The sequence below is a fragment of the Aquarana catesbeiana genome, linkage group LG01 (assembly GCF_042186555.1).
Source record: "Aquarana catesbeiana isolate 2022-GZ linkage group LG01, ASM4218655v1, whole genome shotgun sequence".
In the NCBI taxonomy this organism is placed as follows: Eukaryota; Metazoa; Chordata; class Amphibia; order Anura; family Ranidae; genus Aquarana; species Aquarana catesbeiana.
The window spans coordinates 311,538,737-311,558,401 of NC_133324.1; the positions used below are offsets into that span (position 1 = coordinate 311,538,737).

At 39.8% G+C, this 19,665-nt stretch overlaps 1 protein-coding gene across 3 annotated transcripts in view; it reads right to left on the minus strand.

Annotated features, from left to right (window-relative positions):
• Positions 1–19,665, minus strand: part of MYO18B (myosin XVIIIB) — an 885,307-nt gene that overhangs the window by 285,309 nt on the left and 580,333 nt on the right. For all 3 annotated transcript variants that reach the window (XM_073629436.1, XM_073629428.1, XM_073629423.1), the window contains one exon: positions 15,009–15,161. In XM_073629436.1, the coding sequence (XP_073485537.1) occupies positions 15,009–15,161 (153 nt within the window). The remainder of the gene's footprint in view (positions 1–15,008; positions 15,162–19,665) is intronic.

Genomic DNA, 19,665 nt, shown 5'->3' on the forward strand with positions numbered 1-19,665 from the left:
GGATTTCCTTTTTGCACCAGTCATTGATGATATCACACTATACATAAATCAACAAGCTATATTCCAAAGCAAACAACTAATGGAGGAATAAAAAACTGACAGTGACTTTAAGGCCATGTGAGAAAGGACAGATACACAAACTCGTAAAGGGTTATCATTGCCAAAGTGCAGTCTTATCTGCAAATGTATAAAAATGAAATCTGTTTTTCACGTTTCAGTGATAAGTCTATTTGAATGCAACATTTGATGGTGTGTTAAACAGGTGTATTCTTGCTCTCCTTGGCCTCCCTGCTGATGTGTCAGGTCATCAGTAGCTGTGCTCCATCAACTGGAGCCACCACCATCAGAGGGTATATTCAGATAAAGACAAATGGAGATTTTGCTACAAGTGCATTCAACGGCATACCACCAAATGCAATATAAACCATTTGGGGGGTATTGGAGCACTCAGATTCTGGTGCAGCTGTGCCTGTTGAACAATCAGCTTCTAACTTCAGCTTGTTTAATTAATCTTTGACAATAAAACCTGGATTGGTTTCTATGCAGATTTTGCACTCACCAGTCATAGTAAATCCCCCTTTTTGTGTGTTGTAATAGCTTATGCAATACACCTTTGTCAGTACTCCATGAGATCAGTCTCTTCTATATTTGTTTGAGATGAAATGAAACATCATGCAACATCAGACCGAAAGGTATTTAAAAGACATTTAAATATATCTAAACACAAACAAAAATGCAACATTAATTGCAGCTTTGTAGTCCTTGTATGTGTTGACTGCATTGGTTTCGTTTTTCCAAGTACATTTTCTGCAAGGTTAGAAATTACCTGTTGATCTTGCCAGAATTTCAGTCATTTCCTGTGAGCTGAATTCTCAATGACTGTTTGTTTTTTATCTAAGCTATGTTCTATAATTCCCACAACCCTCATGTAATATGACATATCTGTAGTCCACATCAAGAGAGCAGCCTAGAGTGACAGTACTGTTCCTCCATAGATACACTATAATACCAAAAGTATTGGGACGCCTGCCTTTACACGCACATGAACTTTAATGGCATCCCAGTTTTAGTTCATAGGGTTCAGTATTGAGTTGGCCCACCCTTTGCAACTATAACAGCTTCTTCTGGGAAGGCTGTCTACTAGGTTTAGGAGTGTGTCTATGGAAATGTTTGACCATTCTTCCAGAAGCGCATTTGTGAGGTTAGGCACTGATGTTGGAGAGAAGGCTTGGTTCTCAGTTTGTACTCTAATTCATGCCAAAGGTGCTTTATCGGATTGATGCTCTAATTCATTCCAAAGGTGTTCTATCGGGTTGAGGTTAAGACTCTGTGCAGGCCAGTCAAGTTCCTCCACCCCAAACTTACTCGTCCATGTCTTTATAGACCTTGCTTTGTGCACTGGTGCGCAGTCATGTTGGAACAGGAAGGACCAACCCAAACTGCTTCCACAAAGTTGGGAGCATGAAATTGTCCAAAATGTCTTGGTATGCTGACGCCTTAAGAGTTCTCTTCACTGAAACTAGGAGGCCAATCCGACCCCTGAAAAACAACCCCACACCATAATCCCCCCTCCACCAAATGATTTGAACCAAAACTGTGGCATGATAGGGCGGTGACATCATAAGGGGCTGGCCTCGGGATGACCTCACCTGGTGACCCCGCCCCATGCCAATATAAGTAGTGGCACTCCGCGCACCCAGCATTAGAGTGGGAGAGAGCATCAAGTCAACATTGGAAGAAGAACAGAGAGAAAAGACAGCACAGAAGACCCGGCGAAAGAGCGAGAAGACAGCGGAGAAGACCCGGCAGAGGCAGAAGACAGCAGACAGAGGGAGAAATGGAGAGGGCTAGAAGACTTCAGCGGAGAAGACCCGGAGAGGGGAGAAGAACCAGCAGAGGTAGAAGACATCGGTGAAGGAGGCAGAAGAGCCAGAGAGGGGAGAAGAGATGCCAAAGTGGCATGGGATTCCCCTTAAAATTCATACCAGACCTAAGAGCCTGGTATGCTCTTGGAGGGGGAACCCATGCCATTTTTTTTTATTTGGCGTGGTGTTCCCCTTTAAAATTTATCAGCGCACAAGTCGCATGCCAAAGTCAGATCAGTTAAGACCGTGATCCATCTTTGATCCAACTTCACTGATATTCAATGGGCTGAAGTAGGATCAAAGTCAGACCAAAGTACTGCAGGGAGCATTTTTAAAATAGGATGGACTTGTGTCGGACCAGTTAACCTCCCTGGCGGTATGATTATTTTGGATTTTAGGTGCTGAAAGCGGTACCATTATTTTGCATGGAAATTTGGCGTTTTATATTGTAGGTCTGTAAATCTTAACAATAACACACTTAAATCTGTCCAAACCAGAGTCTAGTAGATATCCCGGGTATGATAAAGTTTGAAACACAAAAACATAAATTATAATATAATAAATAAAAATAAATAATTAAAAAAAAAAAAAAAATAGTAATAAAATAAATTTCCCCACAATTCACTATCGCTCAATTCTGCAAGTGTTCTAATTTACTATCGCTGTTTTCTAGCTGGTCTAAAGCCACTTTTGACATAAAGGGACACTTTTTGGTTGCTATGGACAATCTCCAGTTTCCAGGCAGAAAGAACAGTGTATATCATGTAAAACTGCATGCAGGGCATGGGACAAAGCACTGGGGACAAAAGGGATGTGAAATCATTTCATACAGTACTGTAATCTGTAAGATCACAGTACTGTATGTGTTATGATTTTTACTTTTTTTCTTAATTTGCCGCCAGGCTCCGCCCCCCGTGCGTCGCGCCGCTCGCAGGGAACGGAGCCTAGCACGGAGAGGCTTCGGAGGAGGACGGAGCCCTCGGACACTGCGGGTGACATCGCAGGATCCCGGGGACAAGGTAAGTAACACCGCCCCAGGATCCTGCAATGCGATCCCGAGTGTGGCTCGGGGTTACCGCTAATGGTACTGAATTTTAACCCCGAGCAACACTCGGGAAAACCGCCAGGGAGGCTACGTTCTCATAGGGAAACATTGATTTTCACATGTCATGCGACATGAGCTGCCAATGCGTTTGTTGTACAAGTGTGAACCCGACCTTAATCACACTGGCCTTTCACTCAGGTACTGGACAAGTGTTTTCAGTAAATGACTAATTGAATCAGTATATTATCTAAAGCTGATGCTGTCAAGACCAGACTGTTAAATCATGAATGCTCCATCCCTGCTGTGTCAATTATTATGAAGTGTAACTGACCAACATTCCATGGCACAAATTTTAAATGACTAAATATCCATGTAGCCAAGCTGGGCATTTTATCACTCTGCAGCAGAGTCAATGCCTCATTTCTGAGTAGCTCATTAAAATGAGAAAAGGGATGCTGTAACAAAACCTTTTTTATACCACAATGAGATACAGTAGCTTAAGACAAGTGCCACATATTTCTGTGAGCATTACACATAGTTGCCCAAGTAATTGTTTGTTTACCCTGTTATCTTTAGGCTTATTTTGCAATATATCACAGAGATTCCCTGTTGAAAACCCACTTAACTCAAAGTGCAGTGGAAAATACATACAATTACTTGTCATTATTTTCCTGTTTGGGAATCAGTTGCCGGCAAAGACATCCTTACTAAATGATGTACATTAACTACCATAGACAGTTGAACTCTGATAGGATAAAACACCTTGGTTGCTGCAATTGTTATAGTAATGACTGTAAAAGCTGTGTTTTACAATTAGGGCTATACCTATCCATAGTTATTATTTGCCATTTACTCATCTCTTTCCCCTTCTAATAAAACACAAGCGCCTCTACCTCCAGACATAGCTTTGTCCCAGCAAAGCTGTATGTAAAAAGGGATGATCAAAGTTATGGGCTCCACAGTGGAAGTCAATAGGGTGACCTACTTGATGTGAATCAGAACCCAAGGACAAAATTGTAATATTTAGCAGCTTGTTAGTCCTTACATGTGTTGGTTACATTTGTTTTCTTTACTGCTTAATACATTTTCTGTAACTACTGAAAAATACCATTTGTTAGTGATAGAAATACATTATCCTTGTAACTTCCTGTGCACTAAACTGAAATCCTAAAATTCTGAGTTATGAATCATACCCTGTTTTCTTCAATGGACTACAGAACCCCTTCCTCCCACAGTGTTATATGGAGGAGAAAAGAGGGAAGTGTTTTTGGTACAAAAATCATGAGAACAGCCTTTGGTGACAAGGGTGCTTCTCCACAGATACAGCACAATAAATGAATGTCCTCACCCTAGAACAGGAAGTGTGTTAGTGGCAAGATCATCAGTGGAAAATGAAGAAAAAAGGCCTGAAAAAAAATAAATAAATAAACGAATGCATCTGCAATATGTTAGATTTTTGTTTTTGGATTTAAAAAAGGGTTCTGTCCTAAGACCAAACCTATTTATTTTGTTCATAAACGACCTGGAGGATGGGGTAAATTGTTCAATCTCTGTATTTGCAGACGACACTAAGCTAAGCAGGGCAATAACTTCTCCGCAGGATGTGGAAACCTTGCAAGAAGATCTGAACAAATTATGGGGGTGGGCAACTACATGGCAAATGAGGTTTAATGTAGAAAAATGTAAAACAATGCATTTGGGTGGCTAAAATATGAACGCAATCTATACACTGGGGGGAGAACCTCTGGGGGAATCCAGGATCTAAAAGGACCTGGGGGTCCTGGTAGATGATAGGCTCAGCAATGGCATGCAATGCCAAACTGCTGCTAACAAAGCAAACAGAATATTGGCATGCATTAAAAAGGGATAAAGCCATAATTCTACCGCTCTACAAGACTCTGGACTGGCCTCACCTGGAGTATGCTGTCCAGTTCTGGGCACCAGTCCCACAATAGGGATAAAACTTTTATGTGGAAGGGAGTTTAATAAGACATGTGGCCACTTTTTAAAATTAGAAGAATAGAGGTTTAACCTTTCTTTACTGTAAGAGGGGCAAGGATGTGGAATTCCCTTCCACAGGCGGTGGTTTCAGCGGGGGGCATTAATAGTTTAAAAAAACTATTAGATAAGCACCTGAACGACCACATAATACAGGGATATACAATGTAATACTGACATACAATCACACACATAGGTTGGACTTGATGGACTTTAGGGGCAGAGATCTGATTAGTGTAGTGTAGTGTGCTACTTAGTGCTTTATACAGCACTGAATGCTATCTACAGTACTATATTCTATGCTGTATTTTTGCTACTGATATTTTGCAGTTCATTTCATTATTGGCTTATCTGGCAGGCCTACAGGAAGAGGCTGAAGTCCCCATGTGACTATGAGGGCAAAAGTCCCTTGTGTCCAAGACCAAAGCAGTAGTCATGGATGTGGGGCATTATCTGCATACACGGCTTCTTTGCTTTTTTTTTTTTTTTTGAGAGGGGGACATCCTCTTCCTCTGACACCCAACAATAGACTAGCTTTCAGTCCACTGCAGCTGCCAAAAAGCCCCATTCTGCCTCCCCCATGCACAGCTACTCCTGCTGTTGTCCCAGCAACTGTCAGGGAAGAGGCTGCTGAATTATTTGATTACAGTATGAGCCACTTGCTACAAGAGGATGCACAGAAATGAGTGGCAACTGTGGTTGAGAAGGAGAGTAAAAAAGGCCTAGAGGGAGAGGACACTAGGCAGGAAGAATCAGCAAAGATGAGAAAGGGGATGATAATGAGGTCTCTGACCATACCTGGATGCCCAATACAGCAGAGGAAAAAAGTGAGGGGGAGGCATAACCCAAGCGAGGCAGGATGTCATCCAAGGATAGATCAAGAGAAAAGGAGGAAGCAGCTGCCCTGTTCCATGGAATGGAAGAGCTCCATAGGTGCAGGGCACTGTTGTTCTTCTGGTCTACCACAGAAAGATCACCTATGTTGGCCTTTTTCAGCATGTGTGCAAAGGACCGTTCCATTGTTATTTGTAGTCTTTGCCTTCAGTGTATCAAATATGGGAATACCATTGGTCATTTGGGTATTGCATGTATGAAGAGACATATGATCTGACCTGTCACCACACAGCTCATTATGAACAATACCAGAATACTAGTCATCAGAAAATTGCAGCACTCCTTCTCCTCCTTCCTCAGTTTCCATGTCAACTCCCATTATACACAATTCCCTCACAACAGCTTCCAGTCATAGAGATGCTTGTATATCAAGGGGTTCCAGAGGTCCACCCTATGGCTCCTCCAGCAGGGAAAAGAGTCTGCATGGGACCATGTAGAGTAGGGGCAAGTGTAGACTGTAACCTTGCTCTGATTATGCCAACCATGCCCCTTCAGCTGTAGCTTTGAGCAGTTACCCCACCTGCTAAAGCGAAAAAAGAAAAATAATACACCTCCAGACACTCCCATGCCTAGTGCCTTAATGACAGCTTGGCCAAATTGCTTGCTTTACAACTTCTGTCTTTCCAGCTGGTGGGTTCTGCCCCCCCCCAGGGACAATGCTTAATACCAAAATGCAGCAACCCATTACAACCATATTTCTCTTTCATTAGTTTATAGATGAAATATGAGTGCTTTCTATAGATTAACTTGCTGTGCACATCAGTCTTTCTGAATGACAGTTGATGATACATTAGGGCAAATAAAGTTATAAAATGCAGATTATTTCAGAACACTGCATCAATCAATCACTGAAATTTTTTTTTTTACCTCTCTATGTTTATACTGTTTATAAAATGTATTGAGGTAGTTATAAGACTCAAAACACAGTAAACAAAGGTCATCTGTTTTCCAAACAAGAGAAGAAAATGAAAAAAAAGAAATGGCTTTATATTTTCATTCCTCATCGTGCCAACATTTCATGCTGTGAATTGCTCTAGATGCGTTCACATTTATTTTTTGAAGAATATTTTAGTGAAACTACTTTATTCTTTCTTGCTTGTATATTTGCTCCGTTCCTGTGTGCAATCAGTATAGGAACCCTGGGGTAAGGGTCTTGACAGTGAAAAGTTAAAGGAGGCTTTTAACAACTAGATTTGCTGTTTATATTTCTTATGTTGTGAAGCATCTTAGAGTACTTTTCTAAGTGAACGATAAAAAATATGTTATGCTTTTCCTTTTTGATATTTGTTTTTAGTGATATACCATTGTTTTATTGATGTAGCTCTCAGAAATCATGTCATAAAATGGCCATTTATATACAGTATTGTGTTTATTTTATTTTTGTGAGTGCTTCTATGCATCATGTCAGCTGACTACACTAAGGGGTTTTATGGATCATTTAAACTGTAGGTAGTTGGATAAACTCAATGCATTTTAGTAAAAGCTTTTCTATGTGGAATCAGAGCATTCTCATGTAAAGAGATTAAGAAGCAATGTATAATTAGGTTCAAGTGTTGCTTTTTCCAGTTTTGTGTCTCTCCTAAGAGACAGGTGCAAACATCTGCCTAACACAGATGTTATGTGTGCTGTAATGTGGCTTCCTAGATACGTGCATATATTAGGTTTTGATTGCAGATTGCATGGCCTGCATATCCAAGCATTATAAAAAAAAAATAATTCTAGGTTAATTACAGCAGTGGCTTCTCAGTTTGTGCTGTTAATACAGTTGAAGTCAGATTGCTTAAGGCTTTCTAAAAAGTAATAATTACTTTGTGAACAGGGAAGACAAAATGTTCATATTATATAGAAACATTTTATGCCACGGTCAGCAGTATAAAATAGATAAGTGCTTTTCCTTATTTCCTCAAGGTAAAATTAAGGTAGTAATCTAAAATGAAAATACCCATTCACTTTCAGGTAAATGAGTGTTCACAAAATGTAAACCTATAATGCAAAACTGAGAACTCCCAATAGAGCCTAAATAAGAGCTTTAGTGCAACCCATTGAGGTAAAAATGAGAAAAAAAAACTGTATAGAATTAAAGCTGAAGTATACATATAAAATATATTTGGGCTTATTGGCAATATGTGTTTTCTCCTTTTGTTCTTTTGAAAAATCAATAAAAAACTATTAAAAAAAAACATATTTGGGCTGTTTTAACTGATAAAATATTTGTATTTTGGCTCATCCAGTTCTCAGGCTTACACAGTTCTGTCACACAGTTCAACCAGGGTTGATTTACTGAAACTGGAGAGTGCAAAATCTGGTGCAGCTGTGTCTAAAAAAACAATCAACTTCCAGGTTTTTTTTTGTCAAAGCTTAACTAAACAAGCTGAAGTTAGAAGCTGATTGGCTACCATGCACAGCTAAGAATAGGCTACACACCAAAATGTAATCCAAAATCTTTCTTCCAACATCCCGAAGTGACATCACAAGACCAGATGCCTGGTAGACGCATTTCACACTACTATGAGCGCTTAATCATTATCAGGTGATGATTAAACGCTCATAGTAGTGTGAAACACGTCTACTAGGAATCTTCGGAATGTTGGAATAAAGATTTTGGATTACACTGCAGTGAGCAGCCTTTTCTTCTTTTTTGTGTATTGCATCCGGAGGCAAGCCGAGGCATGCACCCACCACCCGTCAGACTTCCCTACCTCACCTGGAGCGGCAAGCCTTCTTTGTCCTACTTTACCATGCACAGCTGCACCAAATTTTGCACTCTTCAGTTTTAGTAAATCAAGCCCACCGAATCTGGTAGGATGGGAAAGCTAACTTTTCCATTACTTGGTTCAGTAACACTTAGAAGAAAGCAGTAAGGTACAACCATTATGCATCACTGCAAAACAGGAAGCAGAGCCTGCACACATATTTAGAAAATACGGTAAGTAGAATCAAGGTTGGTAAAACATCAACACATTTTGACAAGATTAGCTACATCAAACAGATCTCTTGTAAGTGTATATCTGAAAAATAAGTTTGCATTTACTTTACTGAGTACTTAAAGTAGGCCAGGGACTAAGTACAAGCATCTGAAGTGCACATACCAAGAGTTACACTCTAAAGTACACCTAAAGCCCAGAAACCCAGCTATATTATGGAAAATGTAGCTTTTTTTTGTGAGCCAGTGCTTTGGTCCCTCTCTCCAGCTTCCTACATATTGCTATTGGTCACCCAGTGTAATGGGTGTCTTATTGACCAGTTTTGAGCTGTAGCATAGGATGGGACAAGGTACCAACCTCCAAACTAAATCAATAGTTGCGTGATAGAGTACCCAGGGCTTCACAGCTCCCACAGTGCTCTAGACGTTAATTTAAGGTACTGTATGTAAGGGCACCTCTAGGCACTTGTATCTAAGTGTTGAGGCCAGTTTAATTTCTTTTAACTCAGCACAGGTATATAAATGTCTTACACATCTTTCACTAGAAATGTAATCTCTCTAGCACGCATTGCTTAAACAAATAAACCTTATTTGTTATTATGTTATTACTAATGATTATATTACCAATTGGAAGGCCGAAGTGACAACAGCTTCCCTTTATTTTCCAAGCTAAGTGAAAATGACTCCTTTAACAAATCCATCTTAATATCTCTCATATAACCATTCAGTCTCTAGTTTTGTTATTGAAGATCAGCTGTTTTTATTTGCAATCTACTGAGAATGACTCAAAACTTTTTCCAAATCAGGGATATTTGAAGATGTACAAAGATATAATTACCGCAATGGGGGTGATTTACTAAAACCGAAGCACACATAATCTGATGCAGCTGTGCATTATAACCAATCAGCTTCTAGGTTTTATTGTCAAAGCTTAACTGAAGAATCAGGAGTTAGAAGCTGATTGGTTACTATGCACAGCTGCAGCAGATTCTGGTCAGGTAAACATTAATACCATACTACCATACAATTTCACCTATCTGGTGAATAAATCAGATGGAGCACATGCCTAAAGCAACCAATCAAATTTGAAGTTTAATTTTCCTATGGTAGATGAAAAAAAAACAAAGCTTAACTGGCTGTTGTGAGTAAAAGCAGGAACTTTTTTTTTTTCTTCAAGTGGTATTAAACTCAAAACCCGAAAAAAAAACAGAAATGTAATATATTGTAGCTTGTAAATCAAGCTTGTCAATCGTTAGATGAGGCGGCTGCATTCGTTGTTTTTTTTTATTTTTTTTCCCCCTGTTTCACCTGTTGATCTGGCCAGTAACAAACCTTCTGTATTACAGTAACTACACTCAGGATAAAGGAGCATATAGCCACCACTGAACATCAGCATTGCTAGTCTGGGGGGATTGTTAGATGTATTAGCATATTTAAATACACTAACAAATTGAAGCCAAACTCCAGCTAACACGTTATAAGCAGTTACAGAAAAAATGCTTTCTTACTTTTGGGATAAAGGTTTTTCATAAATAAAAGCTGATCATTGCTGATCATTGTAAGCACTCATGCAAATGGTAAATGGTTTGTCTCATCCCTGTAGCTGATACATCTGTTGGAGAGCTTGTCCTTTTTTAAAAACAACATACTAAGCTGCAATATAATACATGCTTGCTTTTGGGTTTAATATTGCTTTCAGTTTTCGTAAATAACCATGTGGATTTTTGTTGAACGCTATTTTCCATCTGCCAGATGTTTATGCCTGTATAAAGGGAACTCAAGTCTACAAGTAAGCATCCCTCATTATGTATTCACATTATATACAGCAGCATTTACTAAAAGGCTGTAGAATATGACACAAACAGAATAGTAATGATCCATATATACATTTATTTCTAAGCATAACACAGTTACATTATTTTTTACAATTTCATTTTGAAGCCTGCCACTTATCATATTGTGAAAAATGAAACCATGTAAGCTTGTTCAATGCAAAACCTGTATAAATGGCAGGACATCTGCTCATTACATGATTAGTTAACCTTTAGGGTAACTTTAAATTAGGCATAATAATATAGTTGTTTACATTAATTAATTTTGGCATACACAGATTATATTGTAGCTCAGCTTCCATTTGAATATTTGATGAGCCTTAGCATGAATATAAATGTTTTAAACATTTACACAGCATTCCAGTCAAGACAGAAAATCCTATCTATCTATCTATCTATCTATCTATCTATCTATCTATCTATCTATCTATCTATCTATCTATCTATCTATCTATCTATCTATCTATCTATCTATCTATCTATCTATCTTTTTTATGTCCATGCTTTGACAAAGCCTATTCTACCCCCCTCATCTCCATTTCTTTAGCTCTCATTAATACCAGCCCCTCCTTTACGCTCTCTGGCCCTTTTGCTATGAGGTTGCAGGCATTTGTGCATTTACAGGAAATGCAATAAAAATATGTGGGCTGCTATTACTGATTTAAAAATGCACATTGCCCATTCTGCATACTTGTTTTTAATCCATGACCTATTGAAGCTATTGGGTCAGCATAACAGCCAAGCAAATAACATTTTCAAAGAAAGCTCAGCAATGGCAGCTCACACAAAGGTTGTCGAAGGTAGACTTTACTTCTGACTACAGATTAAAAATATTTATGTTCGACATGATAAATGAGTTCTCCTTTTAATGTTATTCTATCATATCGATAGAATAGAGAAGGGTTACCACCTGCCGGGGAAGATTTAACCTCTATTTCTCCAACTGGCCGCTGTCTCAGAAATAGGTAGAGCTGGTAAATCAAAATTTTATAGAGTTATCACCAGAATAAGAGGTGAGGGCAAATTGTTTATTTGGGACACTTATTGTTGTGATAACTGTCTGATGGTGAATTTCTCTCACTTTGAAAATACCACCTCTCACTTCCTGTTGCATCTCCAGGACAAGGTTTTCTCTGATTGGCCGAGGTGGAAAGACATCACCATGTCCACCTCAACAAATTTGAGAGAGCCTTATATTCATTGATAAAGAAACAAGGCTTCTCCTGAATGGAAGAGAAGCATTCAGGTGGACTTGATTTTGTTCTGGCAGCAGATGGGAAGTCACCCACACTGCTGTGGAAGACAGTGCAGCATACTGTATGTAGCTAATGCTACTACAGTATGATACCGCGCATACAGCAGCTGAATTTATAAGTAACCGAAATAGTTCACTTGGGCCAGCTTGGCCCAAATAAACTATTTAAAGTGACAGGAAACATGGAATTCAGTTTTAAGGAAAAAACACAAAAGCAATGTATTAAATAAACTTAAAAACAACAGCTGGACTGGCAGTCTTTGAATGACAAGAATGATGTGTAAAATCCACAACTTGCATTTGGTTACTATATTTGTTTCTTCTGCACAGTAATCTGGAGCATGTATGGCAGACCTTTCTCACACACTTCTCATTGAAGTCAATGGAAACTCTAGGTTTACCTTACAATATGCACAGGTAGCCTGGATGGCCATACACTGACAAGGTTTTTATAAGGTTTCACAGAAGTTCACAAGTTGTACAATAATCCCAACAATTTATGTACCCAAATGATCAGTAATTTTTTTAATTGTTTTAGAGAACTGTTATCAATACAAGCATTCATTTAGTGAACAGGCCTAATTTTTAAATAAAAGCCTACTGTTCTTCTAAGTACCAATGTTTAGAAGCTGATCACTAAATTTCATGCATCAGAAATTTACCAAATCAAAATCATTGGATTTGATTTAATAATGGAGTAGAGCAGGTCCCATCATGCTCTGCCTCTGGGTGTCATGCTTGTGGCTGTCAGAGTCTTGCTATGCTTTATGGGACTTGTAGTTCAGCAACAGCTGGAGGTCCGCTAATTGCATATCCCTGGAGTAAAGGATGTTCACCGACCAAAGCGAATGTTCATTTAGCTTAGTGAATGAGGTGAAATTTGCTACCTTTTAATAACTAATCATGTGCCAGTTCAAAAGAAATACAAACTGTAATTATACTTGTTCATCATTAGATGATTAAAATTAATACAATTTCGCTTTATTTACTAACTAAGTGAACATTCATTTATTCCTTTAGTAAATCATACAATTACTTTCCCATTCAGTCATTTTGATAAAAAAATTTCCTGTGGAACTTCTGCTAAATCCTCAGGGAAGTTGGCTCTTGCATGGCTAGCCTTACTTTTAATTCTAAATTGTTTGAAGAGTGTTTATTTTTAGAGCTAAAAAAAGCCAACGGTTGGGAGGATTATGCTGGTGTTGGACAATAGTAATCTTTGCAGTGGCCACAATGGTAAGCTCCTTAGCTGAACACATGCCATCTAAACACAGAGGCACAGATCAGTTTGTAAGTGGGATGGAAAGCTATGAACAGTGAGGCAAGCTGTGCAGTAGCAGATTGAGCATATTTATTACAGTTAACACAACAGGACATGGCAAAGAGCCCATTCGTAAATGCATCTTCTCAATTCTCATGGATACTCTCTCCTGGCAGATCAGATAACAGCTAATTCTGTTTGGCTCAGCAAGACAGATTTAAATATAATTTCCAAATACATCTTTCATTATAAGATTCTAGCAGTAAAAGATAATGAATATTAAAAAATACACACATTATATATATATATATATATATATATATATATATATATATATATATATATATATATAGTGCTTCAGGATTCTGTTTAGTGTTGATAATATTTAATTTAAAATGATCCTGTCTGGAAGTGCAGGGTATGTTCTGTCACATTTCATTTTTTGTGTTGAAAGGGAAACTAATCTTTCTCTTTTTAGAAATGCATGGGAATGTGATCAGCTTAAAGTCAACCCATACTTTGACCATTCAGGGCAAAGTAACAGGTTGAATTTAACACTAACCTGACCTGCTGCATACACCTACCATCTTCTTTGCTCCTCATCTGCTCCAGTCCTGCTGCCTGGGATCATTAGCCCTGTATAAGCTCCATGTCACAGCTTGGATCTTCCTGTCATGTGGGAGGATAACTCATATGCTTACCTGAAAGTATTGGGTACAGAGCTAAAATGTGCATAGTGTTGACTCAAGGCAACAAAAGTCAGGTGTTTGCTTTTACTATGCAGCAAGCATTGTTACTAATGTAAAGGCAAAAAAATTACTTAAAGTGACATTAAAGTAGATAATAACTAAACTTATATGCATTTGCTATTTAAAGTAAAAAAAAATCCTCCTATGCATTACTTTTAAAAGAGCTGCACACACAGGCAGCATGAGAGGGACACACATATGACAAACCATGCCGCTTTCCTCCATAGTGATTGACAGCAGCTCTTTGTATCACTTTCATGATGCCTGTGTGTGTGGCGCTTGGAACACTACATGTATAGTTGCAGTATAGAGTGGGAGCGCAAATGAAGAGGGGACTCCTATGGAATTCCAAAGGCCCCAGTGACATGGGTGACCATATGTGGGGCACACTTTCAAAAGTAAAAACAGAGCAGGAATTTTTCTTACAGAAAAAAACTGCAAATACTCTAAGTTAAAATATTATTATCTATTTTATGGGAAAAAGTACACTTTATTGTCACTTTAATTCACCTTTGATCTGTTTTATATAATCCTATCCCGTCAGATTCTTAAGGCTTCTCACATTTTTACTCAAAAGGGCTGCAATCTAATGTCCCGTGATTCTGTGTTGTTCAACCTCCTTCTTGTGTTCCAATGTCTGTAGATGAGGCAGTAGTATTCACAGAGGGTCAGGCTGTTAGTGGAGAACATACTAGCCTGCAGCTAGTCATTGATATGATGATTATTTCACAACTATACTATACAACATACATACAACTGGTGTTGAAGATGTCATGATCATGTGGGTTTAAATGTTGGCTGAAGTCTGGCTGAAGTGTGTCTTTAAAGAACAGGTTACCCATATACTGTAGAACAAAGGAGGTATTTTTAGTCACCTTACAGTTCTGTAGTAATGTTGACACTTGTGCTTTCCCTATGTCTTTCACCAGAGGGTGTAACAGTGGAATTCAGTACCTTAAAATAATCTTTTCTACAAAGAAGAAATATTCCCTCTACTGCACGCTACCATGTGTTCACATATTCCTGACATAATTATGGTCTATTGGCACAATATAACACATACAACATTATCATAGTTATCACATGGAAGTGGAGACAAAGACATCAGTAGAGAAACAGGCTGCTAGGTTTCTGGCTCAATCAAAGTAACTAACTGAAAGTGAGCTATTCTGTTTGAAGTTTTCACCTGGATGTGAACTCTTTCTATCTCTCCACGATCCACAGGTGGTCCTGAATCTCCCATGGTGGCCAGCAGGAGCTGCAGGTCAGCCAGCAATGCATGTGTCCTCTTTAGATCTCTCCTGAGTCGCTTTTCCACATCAAAGTCTCGATGTCCAATCTGAAGTACAAACACAAGTGATCAACGCTATTAAATATTGTGCAGGTTTAAAACATAACAGTAGTGTCTTAGTAAAACAGAAAGACACCACGTAATTCATTTAAAAAACGTGATTGTGCCTTTTTACTTTTTTTATGCCTACTTCATTCCTTGAACCAGCATGTATAAAATACTCATTTGTTGGGATGGGCTATTGCCCCCCCCCCTTTTTTTATTGATCACTTAAACAAAAGCTGCAAATGAGTTTTGTCAAACTAAAATTTCCTATTGAAGTTTTCATGATTTCTTTTGCATTGCAAAATGAACTCCAGACAGTGAATTACAGCTTGTTTAAAGAGTGAGTGGGGATCCGAATAATGATTCACGAGTATGTGTATTTGCTTGCATCTATCTGCGATTATTCCTAGAAACAGAGTGCATTATAACCTCACCGGCAACTAAGTGCCTGTCCCTCTTCTGAATACTTGAACATATTCCATAATTGCCAAGTTTTGGTGTACGTTTCCTGTCTGTTTTGGCTTGTGAGGATTAAGTCCTCCATCTGATTTATTTCCTCCACTTTTTGGAGCCAGAGGGCTATGCTTGGTGTTTGAGTGGACTTCCAAAAGAGTGGGATGCAAGTTTTTTGCTGCGTCTAGCAAGTGACGTACAACTGATTTCTTGTAAATCCGTGTGGGGGTGTCGTTAGCATGTAAAAGGAAGTATGCCGGGTCATCTGGTACAACACGATCTGTGAATTTTTGCGTTAACTGGCGGACTTCTCTCCAGAAGTTCTAGATCCGAGAACAGGACCAGAAAATATGGAGGACTGTGCCTTTTCTTTCTTGACATCTCCAGCACAGATCTGATGACGAGGGGAATATTGTGTTAAGCAATGCTGGGGTTCTGTACCAATGAGTAAGGATTTTATAATTTGTTTCTTGGATCTTGGTACATAAAGAGGATTTGTGGGTGAACTGCAGGATGTGTGTTTTTTTGCTGGTGGTAAACTGACATTTTAGTTCTTTTTCCCATTTGGTGAGGCCCTGTAATTTATATTCCTCTGCTGGAGTGATTAACATACTATAGGTTAGAGAGAGTGAATGTAGTAAGGACCCCGTTCCCGAGCATAGGTCTTCCATAGGTGTGAGGGTTTGATCAGTATCATTAGGTGGTGACATACTGCTGAGGAAGTGATGGAGCTGTAGTGCTCTCAAAAATCCAGACGGAACTGTCCTTCTGGATCGGACAATTCTGTGATAGTCTTCCACCTACCCCTATTGCTAAAATGTGAGGCTTGGTATAGTCCCTCCTCCCTTAGTTCCCGAAACCTCCCATCACCCATTCCTGGTTCAAATAAAGGGTTTCCTAGTGTGGGCTTAAGTGGTGAATCACAAGAAAAGAGGGAAGATGAGTCAATCAGATGAGCACAGACACGTGCCGTGTTACCTATTAACGGGTGGCGCTTGAGATCTGTTGGGAGGGCAATGTAACACCAGGGGATTATGTGTATAGGAGTCGCGCTTTGTGCTTGTTCAAGTTGCGTCCACAGTTTGGTGGTTGTATGTCGGCACCAGTCAATGAGCCTTCCTAGATGTGTAGCTCTATAGTAGGTCTGGAGTTCAGGCATTGCCAGTCCTCCGTATCGTTTGGGCAACGAAAGGATCTTCCTGTGTAGTCGCGGTTTTTTCCCTGTCCAAAGGAATTTAATGAATATTGATCATATTTGGTTAAAGTAGCCAGCGGGTATATGTATTGGGATAGTCTGTAGGAGATACAGGAATTTGGGTAGGATTGTCATCTTGAGGATGTTGCAACGTCCAAACCAGGAGTGGAGCCCCCCCATTCCATTTATCTAGCATTTGTTGGACTTTTTTTAGTAAGGGTGGGAAGTTAAGCTTGAACAATTGGGAGAATGTCGGAGGTATGTGTGTACCCAGGTATTTCAGAGCTGTAGTGGTCCATTTCAAGTGGAAACTATTTTGAAGTTGTGTGAGTTGTGGTTGTGGAATTCCCAGTCCCATCGCTTCAGACTTACTAAAGTTAATTTTCAGATTGGCCAGTTGACCATAGATGTGAAATTCTTTCATAAGGTTGGGGAGAGAGATGGTTGGGTTTGTGAGGGAGAACATCAAGTCGTCAGCATATGCAGAAACTTTAAATTGTTTTTTATTTACTTCTACTCCTGTAATGTCTGGGTTCAATCTAATGTGGCATAGGAAAGGTTCCAGGGATAGCGCGAAGAGCAGAGGTGATAAAGGGCAGCCTTGACGGGTCCCATTAGTAATTGGGAAAGCTTCCGAGATTACCCCGTTCGCTCTTACTCTGACCGTTGGGTCTGAATAAATTGCGGAAATCCAATGTATCATTTTGTCTCCTAGTCCTATGTGTTTCAGCGTTGCAAACATGAACCTCCAGCTGACCCGGTCGAACGCTTTTTCAGCGTCTGTTCCGAGTAGGATGCAAGGGGATTTGGTACTATTAGCTATATGCAGTAGGTTAAGGACTTTAATCGTGTTGTCCCTAGCTTCCCTAGTTGGGATGAAACCTATTTGGTCTAGGTGTATAAGTGAGGTGAGGTGTTGTTGTAGTCTGGTGGCGATGATCTTTGTGAAAAGTTTTAGATCCGTATTCAAAAGAGAAATCAGGCGATAGGACCCGCATTGGCCTGGATCTTAACCCTCTTTTGGTATATGGAGATTTGTGCCTGTAACGTGGATTTATGAAACTTTCCCCCTGAGCCTAGGTTGTTATAAAGTCTGACCAGATGTTGACCTAGAGAGGGGAGTAGGGTCTTATAATAAGGGATTGTAAGCCCATCCGGGCCTGGCGCTTTACCCAATTTAGTATTTTTTAATGCGATTTGCAGTTCGTTCAACGTAATGGGATCTTCTAATAGGGATTTTGCATCATCTGGGAGGGTCGGAATAAGGGAGGATGATATGTATTCTGTCATTTTTTCCAGGGGAGTTTGCGTCTCCTTTAAATTGTATAGAGGGGAATAGAAGGAACTAAACTCCTGCACTATGTGCTGGGGTAGAGAGGCCTTCCGACCCGTAGGGGACATAATGTGGGGTATATATGAAGCCATTCTTTGTTCTCGTAATGATTGGGCTAATAGTCTCCCGCATTTGTTACCAGATTCATAATTTTTCCTTTTGCTAATTTGTATTGCCGTTTTCGCTTTATATCATAAGAGGTCAGTAATCTGCATGCGGACTGAGTCTAGTTCTATTTCCAGTTGTTTGGTGGGTGTCTGTTTATGACGCTCTTCTAATGTTTCTAATTTCTTTAGCAAAGTATTCAATTGTGCAATCCTTTGCTGTTTGAGTTGTGAGCCGTGTTTGATGAGTATCCCCCTAATAACGGTTTTGTGCGCCTCCCACACTAGCCCGATGTCACAGTCAGGGGTGGTATTAGAGGTAAAATAGTGACCTATTTCCTTGGTTACCTCAGCTAGAATTTCTGGGTCTTTCAGAAGTCCCTCATTTAGTCGCCACGGTGGTTTCTGTGTTGACCTCAGGTCTGGGAAAACGTACCGCAGTGTAATCGGGGCATGGTCCGACCATGTGATTGAACCTATAGTTCTTCTTTAATCGCTTGCAAGTCCCTGTGGGGGATCAGGAAATAATCGATTCTGGAATACGTCTGGTGTGGTTTAGAAAAGAAAGCGTAGTCCTTTTCCCTGGATGAAAAAGACGCCAAGCATCTATCAGTTGTGAATTGTGTAATGTCGTACCGATACGTTTACGCAAATCTCGCGAGGTTGAGGATGTTCCAGTGGAAGTATCCTCCGTAGGGGTAAGGGGAACATTAAGGTCTCCTCCCAAGATCAAATGTCCGTCTGAGAATTGCGATAGTAGATCCAGGTGTCGTTTGAGGAATATGTCTTGGTGTGTGTTGGGAACGTACAGGTTAGCTAGAGTTACTTTTGAATCCCCTATCTTCCCCTTTAGGAAGAGGAATCTACCTTCCTTGTCATACTTTACTTCTGTAAGTGACCATGGGATTTTGGACGAAATTAGAATGGAGACCCCTCTGGATTTAGCTTCTGTGTACCTTGAGTGATATACCACCGGGAAAAATCTGTTCTGAAGTGTCGGCAGAGAACCTTCCCTAAAGTGGGTTTCCTGCAAGAAAACAACATCAGCACCCATGCGTCTCATGTCATTAGTCAGCATACGTCTTTTCTCTGGCATGTTTAGGCCCTTCACGTTAAGAGAGACTATGTTTATGGAGGCCATGATCGTGGGTGGTGGGTATGTTGATGTTCAAGGGGTAGATGATAAGGAGGGGGTGGGGAGTTGAGGTAAGGGGAGGGAAGAGTAAGGGGGAGTGAAGGGGGTGTAGAGCAGGTTCAGTGGGAAAAAGTGAGTAAACTCAGGAAAGAGTGAAAGAGAAAATTTAGAAGTTGTCACTAGAGAGTGCAGCTTAGTGCAAGTACTAAATTAGCCAATGGGCTATTACGCTCCCCAGACACTATACTGGGAATGGAGCGCTGTTCTATGTGGGACAGTGGATAGAC